Below are 13311 nucleotides of genomic sequence, written 5' to 3' on the forward strand. Positions count from 1 at the left end.
ACGAAAAGCAAGATCAACACTATGCCAAACTAAACGTGAATTACACTCGAAAATTGTACTAAAAAAATATAGACATTAATTAAACAAAAAAAAATAGTAACTTTAAATTTGAAGCAACACGAAAAATCGTTTACGTAAACTAATACAGACGTTTAACTGACGAATTGCGCCATATCCACCGTGCACTTCAGAATCTCCAGATAAGATCATCTTATTGTTGGACGCATCGCTTGAAAGTAGGCGCGATTCTTGAGAATTTCTCGGGACACTATCTTTTCATCAGACTGTTTGTTAGCCGTTACATATTAACATATCGGTTAAATTATTTAATCTTATAGTATTTGAATTTCTTAAGTTTTACCTGTAAAATAGATTATTGAAATCATTTTAATTAAATGCTTAAAAATTAAAGAAAACAATATTTAAAATACACAAAACTTGAGAATTAAAATTCAACCAAGAGACGAGTACCACAAGTGTAGAATTTTCCGAAATACTACAAAATTTAGTGGATTACGTCGAGGATAAGCATTAGAAAGTAAGAACAGAGATCAGCTTGGATCCGGCCAGGAACACGCACCATCAGACATGCTTGCATGGCCGGCGTAGATGGGGTCATTATCGACCTGTACCTGAATTTTTCTTCTGCATCTTTGATTAATAATAGCATACACACAATAATAATTTAATTTCATAGCGAGTACTAGCATTTGTTACGTAAGCTCTTATTGCATACATCTATTTTCGAAAAAAAAAAACTTGACATTTCTCTTTGCTTTTTGCTCTTGACAGCTTCTTTAATAAACGCTTATCTTTAAGATTCCAAAGAAATTAGTTGTTCCTTTATAACACATTGAAGAGAACATGCACCACACTGAATTTGTTCTATGTATCCAAGCAGTTCTAAATAAGATACTTTTCTTTTTGTTTCCTACATCACTGTCACCACAATCAGTATCTGCGGAATCTTCATCTTCGCTGCCTTTTACCTTCCCATCCTTCAATTCTGCAATTGAGGGGCGTTTTCACAAAACTAGTTATCTACAAAATCTTCTTTTTTTCAAGACAACTCTTTTTTTCTAAAATACACAACTGTAGATACAGAGTTTTGAAAAATCTCGGTTATTTCAAGGTCAATTTAGTGATATACCTACCAACTTTAGCTTAATTCTGATAGCACCATTGGATTCTCCTGACTCAAAAACATAAGGATACGCTAAAACCTCAAAATCGAAAAAAATGTAGATAACACATTCTACGGGAAAGAAACAAGTCTGAGTTTTGAAATGGGTTCATTATTATTATCATTATCATTATCATTATCATTATCATCATCATCATTATTATTACTTCACGACCATTCACTTCACCGGTTGTACTAAACCAAATTTACTGTGATATTCTGTTTACTGATTAAGGGTTAAGGTTACATTTTTTTCGATTTTGAAGTTTTAGCGTATCCTTATGTTTTTGAGTCAGGACAATCCAATGGTGCTATCAGAATTAAGCTAAAGTTGGTAAGTATATCAGTAAATTGACCTTGATATAAAAGAGATTTTTCAAAACTCGGTATCTACAGTTGTGTATTTTACAAAAGAGCTCTCTTGAGAAAAAAAAAAAAAAAAGATTTTGTAGATAACGAGTTTTGTGAAAACGCCCCTCAATTATAGATTCATCACTGCACTCTGCAAACACTGATATACTAACATCCACTGACACAAACCATTTTATTGTCCACATCATCTGAAACTGCCATCTTCAATCGTTTTCGTGCTGGATCAAATTTGCCACTTGTAACACTTTCCTCAGTTTCTTTCATTTTTTTTAAAGAAAAGTAGCCAATGTAGATTGTTAAAATCCATTTTTTTGTGAAATTGCTGTCTGTTTCATTCCTCCATCCAAATCTTTAAATGCAGTCAATTTAGTTTCCAAACTTATTGATTTCCGTTTAGCAGAAACCATCGCCATCTCTACTTACTCCCACCGCCTCACCTGTACACTGGAAAATAACTAGAAAGACTGGTTACACGTCCATCCCTTCGTAGAAATTCCCAACCAAGCTGCTGATTTACGAAAAATCTTGAAGTTAAAAATACATAGCCTATCGTTGTAACAGGACGTTTCTAAAATTTCTTCATCGCTATAATGAGGGATATTTAACGTTATTTATATAGGAAATTTTCCGAAATTATAAAAAAATATCGTTTAATGCGGGTTTATCGTTATATTGATCTTCGTTGTACGGAGGTTTAAGTGTGTTAATCGAAGTTATAGGAGTAGAAGTACGAATGCACGAGAGGTTACGGATGATAACGACTCAGTCTACATCGGCCATGCAAGCATGTCTTATGCGCACGTTGCAGACCGAAAACAAAGCTAAACGCTATGTATTCTATTAAATATGACCTTCCGAAATTCAACATATACTCGACACTGTAACAAATTGCGGTCAGACAAATTGTACAGAACACCTTTCCTTTAAGTCGTTAGAAGATAATTTTGCACAGAAAAATATTATGTCTACAACTTCGGTATCAAATTTAAAAAGAGAACAATTTAATTATGTTTTCATCTAACGCAAAATAGGCTGATGTTTAAATGTCCATAGAAAAAAACACTCAGCATCTTTATCACCAAATAAAATTAGAACAATAAGACACTTTTAATAAAGCAATAACCGTACACAAGTGATTCTTGCGGGTGCAAATACAAGTGTGCCATACTAATGCACAGAGTTAATATCTTATATTACGTGCGACAATGCGGAAAACGTTTTGAAAACACTATAGGATTTCTTCATATCTACTACGTCATAACTTATTGGGTCACTGTCAGTGAAAAGTGAACAATGTATTGAACAAGATTCGCGCATTTTTGCAAGCAGTTTGGTCTAGGACAAGTATCTCTGTCTGCAGTGAAGGGATCTATAAAAATCCTAAGAAACCATCTCTACACTTAAATACATTGACCTCTTTCCTATGGCGATCTGCTCACTTAAGTTAGGTCCTGCAACTAGCGCTAAATAGAAGACTGATCACCTGATAGCAAATACAGTAGATACTAGAAAATTGTATGTTTCTTCTGAAATTAATGATGTTTTGTATAGTCGTTTTCAATTATTTATAATTGTGTTATTACTTTTTCTTTTCCTTCTCCATTGTTTTCTTTTTTCCATTATAATTGTTTACCTACCATTTACTAAAAAAAAAAAAAAAAAAAAAAAAAAAAACAATTTTATGGTAAGCTTTGTCTTCTAGGCAGCCTTCACTTGGAGGAAGCCAAATAAAATGTATTCAAAATAATACAGGGATATCTGTCGACGGGAGTAAATTTTGTCATCGCTCACAGTATGCAGGTATGACCAATGTTATCTAACATATCAGTAACCACAGCATTCGTTTCTTTCTTTTCTTCCTCCTAGCTAAGATTACTATGTACGATCTCCACGCACATTTCCCCTACTCAACTGTTCGCGCATGGAAGTGGCCTAGGTTATATTATATGAGTAACATTCGGTACTCACCCTCCTTATAGTAACTGTTGGAAGTATTGCCCATCTTGTGTGATACATAATAATTCTCCACACATTTACAGAACACGTTTCATTGTACCTATTCACTAAATTTAGTAATGTTTTTCTACACGGAACTTGGCTGGCCAGGAAATTTACGTCTGAAGCTTTCCCTTGTTCTGCTATATGATTTCTTTTTTCATGATATGACACAATGAAGACATGGAGCGATACAATGCGACAATATGCGGCGATACGATACGTGATTTAAGAAAAAACTTACCCCTTCTGGATTTTGCTCCTATCTTGAGACGAGATGGCCATAGGATGTAGGTGTTCGTTTGATCCATGATCTGCAAAATAAATTATAATTAAGTAAACTGTGCACAGGAGATGGTGTTGAAGTCACATTTTAATAACGAAGCTACACAGACGCATGCAATTTTACTTGCCGACGACCACATTATTTTACCGAAATAAGAATAGGTATTACAATTAGTGGTCTTTAAACTACTTGTACATGACGAAGTACAGATTTTGATTATGAACTAGTATACCTACATTCAAAACAAATACAATTAAGTCGAATATAGTTAACGAGGTTGAGATTTTGGTATAAATTTGTAAATTAACTTCACTAAAGCTATCTCAAGAAATAAATTCTTCTAAGGAGAACACAAAGAAAAAAATAATTGTATATTTTTTTAATATTTAAACTCCAGATGTACAAAAACTTTCAGCAATAATTTGATGTAATTTTTACAACGTTATAATGAATCATTTTGGAATATTTTAAAGGTATGATATATATATATATATATATATATATATATATATATATATATATATATATATATATATATATATAACGTTATAATGAATCATTTTGGAATATTTTAAAGGTATGAGATATATATATATATATATATATATATATATCACCCGCCTACTACTTTTAAAGGCCTGGAGACCATTTTTAAAATTGCGTTTTCTCAAAACTACGTTTTTGGTCAATAATAAAGTTCCTAGCGCTTTCCATTTGCTCAGATTTACATGAAAATTTGCAAGAATATTCAGCATATTGCAATACACAAAGTTGTGCATGGAATCAGCTCTTCACTGAAAACTTTTCATGCTATGGATTTTTAACTTCTAAAAATTGAAGAAAACTATCAAGCAAAATTACGATTTGTAAGGAAATTTTTATCTCGTGAACCAATTCTCAAATTTAAAACTCCTTGTGTAGTTTTCTTTATCATGAAAAGTAAGTCCTTCACTGAAGATTCTTAAAAGCAACAACAATTCTGAAGTCGACAGGGATGTTTTGAATTTACTCATAATTTAATATAATTAAATACGTGAAAATAAATATCTAAGGAACTAATTTATTTATTTTATTGATTTATTTAACTAGCTAGTTAGTGAGTACAAATTACATAAAACAAAAATGTTTCTAGCCACTACCGTAAAAGCCAGGCTCGTGTACGGTGTGGTCTCAGCCAATAATATAATATAAAATTTACAAAAACAGTTTACTAAATACAGCAAGTAACTTCATTCAAACCAATAAATAACACACAAGAGCAAAAATAAAGAAGAAAGAGGAAAATAGAGAAAAATACACATTTAATATAAATTGCCAATCTGACAGAGGCCAGTGATATTCAATAAAAACATGAATATAGCCGACAGAAATAAAAGGTAAAAAATAATACATTTGTTAATATTATATATCATGGATAATTTTACAAATTTCTTTTTTAAAAGCTTCAATTTTAAAATATTTCAAATTTGGGAAATGGTTTGTAATTTTATTATAAAGTGTTGGGCCGAAACTAGCACCATGTTTAAGAGATGCACTTGTATGACATTTTGGCTCAATTAATGGGAAAGTAGAATTTTGTCTTCGAGTACGATATTCATGTCCATTAGATCTATGTTTTATTTTATTTCTGAGGTAGTAAGTTAGTAAACTATACTTATAAATTTCTTCAATAGGCAATACATTAAAATCTGTATAAATTAAATTTGTTGGGTAATCCGTATTTTTGGTCAGACAAATTTTTATTAATCTCCTGTGTAATAAAATTAATGGATTAAGTACAAATGATGCTACTCCACCCTAATTTATTATACCATATTGTATTAATGATTGTACAGAAAGCTAAAAATATTTTTCTCAATGCCTCCTTAGTGATAAAATTTCGAAGTATTATGAATTTATAAATTGTCTTTCTTATACTTGTACACATGAAATCAATTTGTTTATCCCAACGTAAATGCTGATTTATGATAATTCCTAAATATTTGACTTGTGTGGAAGGTGTTAGATGTGGGCAATTACAATAATCATTTGTTAATTCATTACACGAAATATTGTGTATTACTAATGAATGAAACTTAATGAAATTTGGTACTATTATTTAAACGTACAGACATAACAAGCCCGCTGAATTTGAGAGAAATTAATCAAAAATTTTAAAAGTTTCAAAACTCAGTCCCAGTGTCCTGTAAGACCTGTCGCCCAGTTGGCGTGCATAATGGATATTGGTCGCTGCTACCGACATGTTTATGTTTGATATTTCCGCCCACAAAATCATATAGTGATAAGCACTCCAGACCCACTCATTTCAAAACAGCCACAGTATGTTGATTTAACCTGTCAGTTCAAGGTCCGTATTTCTACAATGTAGGCCTATAGTTCCCTAGGAATTTATTTATAGCTACTCTAGTCCTGTGGTATTCAATCCGGGATGCGCGAAGACTTTTTAGGGGTTACATGAAATTTATAACAAGCTTATACGTTTCATGAATGATCGGAGCTAATGATTGGATCAGAAATCCGTTTTCCACAACAGCCTTCAATTTCTCTGAACTTCTTTTAAAATTGAAGGGAAATTTGCTAGAATGTCCGCTGAAAGTGCACTGAAAATAAAATTCTAAAACTTGCCAATTTGTAACTTTTGGCGTTATGCTCGCAAAGAGTATATCGTCGTTCCTGCAATAACTCCCATGTGCAAAATATGACATTTTTCAGTAGAAAGAAAAAACACGTTTATTCTTCTATGGTAGTAGTGCGTAGGAGATTGTGAATTCTTAACTTTTTTTTCGAAAGAAAGGAATATAATTACATATAGAAGATTTTATTATTTTTTGTATCATTATTTAAGTTATTTAATAGAGAAAAAATCTGAAAATCGATCAATATGTCACATAGGAGTTATTGCAGGAACAACGACATTATATAAAACTTTTATGTAAAATATCCCTTCAGACTTCAGTTTTCATTCTTGCATTCGTCCACTAAGTCATTCTTAACTCTAGTCATAAAAACCACTGTTATACTACACTGTCTGAACGACGCGACGATAAGTCTTAAGTTACATTCTACGTAAAGATTATTTTTTTATTTTAGTAGGTTATTTTACGACGCTTTATCAACATCTCTGGTTATTTAGCGTCTGAATGAGATGAAGGTGACAATGCCGGTGAAATGAATCCGGGGTCCAGCACCGAAAGTTACCCAGCATTTACTCATATTGGGTTGAGGGAAAACCCTGGAAAAAACCTCAACCAGGTAACTTGCCCCGACCGGGATTCGAACCCGAGCCACCTGGTTTTGCGGCCAGACAAGCTAGCCGTTACTCCACAGGTGTGGACCTAAAGATATATCTGTTATGGTAACAAATAATATTAGAGGAGAAAAATTCGTTACTGTGGAATCCCGGCCACCAAGTCGCTCAAGTGAGTGCGCTCCTTGTATAATGACAGTTGACTTAATATGATATTAATATAATAAAGGTAAGGTAAAGGTATCCCCGTCACATGCCAAGAAGGCACTTGGGGGGCATGGAGGTAGAGACCCATGCTTTCCATGACCTCGGCACCAGAATGAGGTGGTGTTGTCGGCACCACGCTCTGATCGCCTTTTACCCCCGGGAAAGACCCGGTACTCAATTTTATAGGAGGCTGAGTGAACCTCGGGATATCTCCTCTAATATTAATTCTTAAGTTGCATTGCTAATTTTTCGTTTGGCCTACTTACAAGAGACTTTATAACATCCAGTGCCATTGTGGTCTTCTAACATAATCCGTACCAAATTGAAGTTCAAAATTTCCTCCTTCAACAATAACAGTAGTACGATCACAGCTTCCAGAGTGACTAAAACACGTTCATATCAGTATGCACCGAAACTACGAGCTAATGATTTCATTATGTCCAACAGGTCACGCTGTACTGATTACATTGTGCCCAGTTCTTGGGTAAATTTGTTTAACATCGAGATAAAAGCTGTACAAGTGACCCCTGTGCAAGACTCAAATCTTATAAACAAAGATAATGGAAAGATAATAGTTCAATTGCCTCATCTTCGGAAACACGTGGCTCTAAGTAATAAAGAAAATCTGAAACATCGCAGAAAATAGCCTTCATTATAAATAATTACTAAAATCCGTTAATGAAAAATGAAGAAAAAAATATCACAGGCTATCAATCACTACTGATGGAAATTTAAGGGGAGAGGATGGTATTTTTTGGTGAAAAATGAGTAAATTAAAAAAAAAAGTCTTTAAAATACCCTGTGATATGTGTGGAATGCATAGCATAACATTTTGTGGGTATTTGTGCCCTTATCGGATGTTGAGTCGCCATTTTTAAACTTCCTGCGTTATGGATTTTTAAATCACTCTCCCACTTTTATTGTTGTTTCCGGTAAATTAAATTTTCAATTTTTTTTCTTTAAAATACCCTTTGATATGTGTGGAATGCATTGCATAACATTTTGTGGGTATTTGTAGCCTTATCGGATGTTGAGGCGTCATTTTTAAACTTCCTGCGCTATGGATTTTTAAATGACACGCCCGCTTTTATCGGTTTCCAGTAACTTCATTTCTTTTTTACTACATTGGCAGACAAAAATGGATATAATTTCTGAACTATTAAAGATACATGCATTAAATTTAGAACACACATTCTTTAGATTATTAGGAAACTTTTCTCTGTAACAGAATTTTGTTAATTGATTTCATTTTAAAAATACATCCGTTTGTTTGCAAGAAAAGAACTCAGAAAATTGTTATTAAATTTTAATTGTTTATTTTACAAACGTAGGGACTAATATCAAAATTCTCTTACAGATAGTTTGTAGAACATGCTTTTGCAAATACATTGCATAAAACTGTTTGAATATATTTTTAAAAACGGTTTAGATATATCGGTTTTAGTACAATCTTGCATTGTGTATTTTTTTTTTCAAATTTGGACCCCCAAATATTTGTTAAATATTTTTATTTGGTTGAGTTGCCACAGCTATGAGCTTTCTACATACAAACAATTAATATTTTAAACAAAATAGGAAAAAAGTTTTAAAAAATACCATCCTCCCCCCTTAAATAAAAACTTACAGTTTCAATTTTAAAAGTTGCAATATACGGAATTACTATTAAAGGAACTTAGCTGAAACATTGATAAAAATTAGTCATTTAATTATTAAGAAATATTGCTTACGAATTAAAAGTATAGTCCTCAGATAGTAGGATTAACACTTAGGTTAGTTCCTCATTGCGGCAAACAAACTGTTTCAGGCTGCTCGAAACAAAATTTTTGTTGCTGTTTCAAACGTCTTCAATGCATAGTGAAGCATCTAACTCACTAAACGCACAGTTCCTGTGATTCTTCAAGTTAAAATTGTAAATACTTTATCAACTGTATCTAAAAATTGATTTACTTCAAATAAAGAAACTCAATTTCTAACAGTATCCGATAACAATTAGTCTTGTTTATACACATTAAAATAATAATTGTAATTTATTACTACGTATTGTCCAATATTCTTTTGAGAAGATTAACGCCATATGTAGATGAAATTATTAGGGATCATCAGTGTGGGTTTAGGTGTAAAAGATCAACTATTGATCAGATATTTTGTATTCGACATATAATGGAGAAACAAATGGGAGTATAAAGGTACAGTGCATCAGTTATTCATAGATTTCAAAAAGGCATATGACTCGGTTAAGAGAGAGGTTTTATATGACATTCTTATTGAATTTGGTATTCCCAAGAAACTAATTCGATTAATTAAAATGTGTCCCAGTGAAACGTACAGCAGAGTTCGTATAGGTCAGTTTCTGTCAGATGCGTTTCCAATTCACTGTGGGCTAAGGCAAGGAGATGCACTATCACCTTTACTTTTTAACTTTGCTCTAGAGTATGCCATTAGGTTAACAGAGAGGGTTTGGAATTAAACGAGTTACATCAGCTGCTTGTCTAAGCGGATGACGTGGATATGTTAGGAGAAAATCCACAAACGATTAGGGAAAACACGGGAATTTTACTTGAAGCAAGTTTGGAAGTAAATCCCGAAAATACAAAGTACGTATATGATTATGTCTCGTGACGAGAATATTTTACGAAATGGAAATATAAAAATTGGAAATTTATCCTTTGAAGAGGTGGAAAAATTCAAATACCTGGGAGCAACAGTAACAAATATAAATGATACTCGGGAGGAAATTAAACGCAGAATAAATATGGGAAATGCCTGTTATTATTCGGTTGAGAAGCTTATCATCCAGTCTGCTGTCAAAAAATCTGAAAGTTAGAATTTATAAAATAGTTATATTACCGGTTGTTCTGTATGGTTGTGAAACTTGGACTCTCACTTTGAGAGAGGAACATAGGTTAAGGGTGTTTGAGAATAAGGTGCTTAGGAAAATATTTGGGGCTAAGAGGGATGCAGTTACAGGAGAATGGAGAAAGTTACACAACACAGAACTGCACGCATTGTATTCTTCACCAGACATCATTAGGAACATGAAATCCAGACGTTTGAGATGGGCAGGGCATGTAGCACGTATGGGCGAATCCAGAAATGCATATAGAGTGTTAGTTGGGAGGCCGGAGGGGAAAAATACCTTTAGCGAGGCCGAGACGTAGATGGGAGAATAATATTAAAATGGATTTGAGGGAAGTGGGTTATGATGATAGAGACTGGATTGGTCTTGCTCAGGATAGGGACGTATGGCGGGCTTATGTGAGGGCGGCAATGAATCTCCGGGTTCCTTAAAAGCCAGTAAGTAAGTATTGTATTAAACAGTATGCAGCGTGAACTGTATGTAATTTCAATTTCAGAGGGTTACTCTTCGAGATATTTCAAACAAAAAAGTTTAATACAATTTTTACTCGTTTTTGCTTCCTTTTCGAGATAAACATTTTTATATGAAATATTTTAGATGCGTGTTTTGGAAAAGCAAATGATTTAATTTTCAATATGCTCAGTCAGTTTAAGAGACCAGAGTATTATGATAATATATATTTGAAAGGATTTTACTTCTGTCCTTTGAATGTTTGAAATTTTTACAATACTTGGCATACCTACTAAAATCTATACCTACCACATTTCCAACTATCTTAAAAGCATCTCAAATACGTTGGTCACTACTATTCAATAAATGGCCTTATTCGAGAAGAAAAAGTATAAAGGAAAGTGCTTCCGTTCTTACCTTCTGGAAAAATTGATCCGCAGATTCCGGATAGTCATTTTGACCTGCAAAGAATAAGAGAACATCAGTTACCAGATTCTGTGAACAACAACCGTGTTGTCAAATAAAATCCAAACCAAGTCAAAGCATTTAAGAGTGGAAACAAACAAGTTCAGTAGACGATTAGTCTCTTTTTTTGTCTTTTACTTATGCCACAACCACAGGGTGAATCTTCAAGAGATGCAACCGATGTTATTAAATGTTATGTTTTATTTAACGACGCTCGCAACTGCCGAGGTTATATCAGCGTCGCCGGTGTGCCGGAATTTTGTCCCGCAGGAGTTCTTTTACATTTCAGTAAATCTAATGACTTGAGAGCCTGTCGCACTTAAGCACACTTAAATGCCATCGACCTGGGCCGGGATCGAAACCGCAACTTCGAGCACAGAAGGCCATTGCTATACCAACTGCGCTACCCAGGCCGACCGTCTCGTAGAGCAGCGGTAGAGTGCTCGCTTAATGATTCGAAGGTTGTGAGTTCGAGCCTCGTTCAAGTTATTTTATTTTGTTCTCGTTCTTCAGCGATATAAATAATATTCATGTTATCATTTGTATTCTGCTATCGTTGTTTGGCGATATAAATAATATTCAAATTATCATTTGTATTCTGTTATCGTTCTTCAGCGATATAAATAATATTCAAGTTATCATTTGTATTCTGTTGTCGTTCTTTAGCGATATAAATAATATTCAAGTCATCGCTTGTATTCTTCTATCGTTCTTTAGCGATATAAATAATATAAATTTAATGTTAAATTTGAAACAATACAGTTGCATAATACTATTGTTAGTTGTTTATTCTTACATTATTACATTAAACTATCCTGAAACACAATAAAATGAAAAGAGATGAAGAAAATTTGAAGCTGAGACGTTGACATCTAAATTCCGACGTTCTTTCGACTGAGCTACGGGGGCATAAGCAAAGAAGCATATGTGGAAAAACTGGCGCAATCCCCTCCACCCTGATGATTTGTGAAAGCTCGTTCAGGATGCCTGGGATGCTCGTTCAGGATGTTGTGGCTATTTGAAAAGACTAGTCGATTCCATGCCCACTCGACTGCAAGATGTGACTGATATGGAAGGAAGATGGACTAAATACTGAATCGTGGCTTTTTGTTTTGTTTTCCTTTTTTAACTTCTAATTGTTTCAATTTTCTAAGGCAGACGCCAGTAAGTTTGTTTTGTTTAAACCACGAAATATATTTTTGTTGAGAATAAAATCTTTCTTCCCATTTGCAGCCATAATAATGATAAAGTCATGGCATAATACATTCATGAACCTGATGTTAATTACTAGAACAGTCATAAAAGCAACAGGAGCAAATATATTTTCTTTCTTAAAAAAAAAAAAGAGCACTAATTGTGTTCGAATGCACGATCGCACGAATACCAGCCCGAAACGCTACCATTACGCTACAACAGTAACACGCAGAAGACTAATTATAACTGTAGATATCAGGCAATGTGGTCCAACAACATGTAACATTGCCTGTCTCCGCATTGTAGCGAAGATACCCGAAGGGAACTTAGCTTCTCGAGAGCGCGCACTTTTTCTTTTAACAGCTGAACATGTTGGAATATCCCCAGCGTCTTTCTACTGTGTTGACAATTGGCAATGCATTTCCGGAGTTCGTTAACATTATCCACAGGGCTAGAATATACTGAAAATTTAAAATATCTTCATACAAAATCCACAAAATTGAAGGTCACATAGCTCATATTGGGGAAAAAGACTTACCCACGACCATTAAATCTGCCAGGTAAGAAATGAGGTTGTAGATGTACGAGGTGTATTCAATTAGTGGCCACAGTGATGACTAGTGACCAGTGTTTGGTCACATGTAACACCAAGTATGCAGTGAAAAGGAGGAACGGTCCGTCTGGGTACTTCTGTCTCTCTTGCGTATCATATATATATATATATATATATATATATATATATATATATATATATATATATATTTATTACTGTTGACAAATTATATGCAACTGTAAACAATGCTTTCAGTAATACGGGGTTATAAGTCCGTGAAACATTTTAGGGTCATATTCATAGACGCTCTTAGCGCGGGCTTCCTGTGGATGATCAGCGAACTAACGATTTCGTATTCATAAATCAGTTTAGCGATATATGATATGAATCCTGTACAAGTAATCAGTCGATAGCCGGGGCTAGTTTAGCACACACGTAGCGCGGGCTAGCGAAGTATCTATGCATAGCACCCTTAAAGTGTAATAACAAATAAAATACGCAA

At 33.8% G+C, this 13311-nt stretch overlaps 1 protein-coding gene across 1 annotated transcript in view; it reads right to left on the reverse strand.

Moving 5' to 3' along the window:
* BicC (protein bicaudal C) overlaps positions 1 to 13311 on the reverse strand; it is a 104420-nt gene that overhangs the window by 63721 nt on the left and 27388 nt on the right. Inside the window, exons 2-3 of the mRNA XM_069843982.1 lie at positions 11015 to 11058; positions 3795 to 3864 (exon numbers count right to left, since the gene is read on the reverse strand). Coding sequence (XP_069700083.1) covers positions 3795 to 3864; positions 11015 to 11058 — 114 coding nt within the window. The remainder of the gene's footprint in view (positions 1 to 3794; positions 3865 to 11014; positions 11059 to 13311) is intronic.

Source organism: Periplaneta americana, chromosome 13 (assembly GCF_040183065.1).
Source record: "Periplaneta americana isolate PAMFEO1 chromosome 13, P.americana_PAMFEO1_priV1, whole genome shotgun sequence".
In the NCBI taxonomy this organism is placed as follows: Eukaryota; Metazoa; Arthropoda; class Insecta; order Blattodea; family Blattidae; genus Periplaneta; species Periplaneta americana.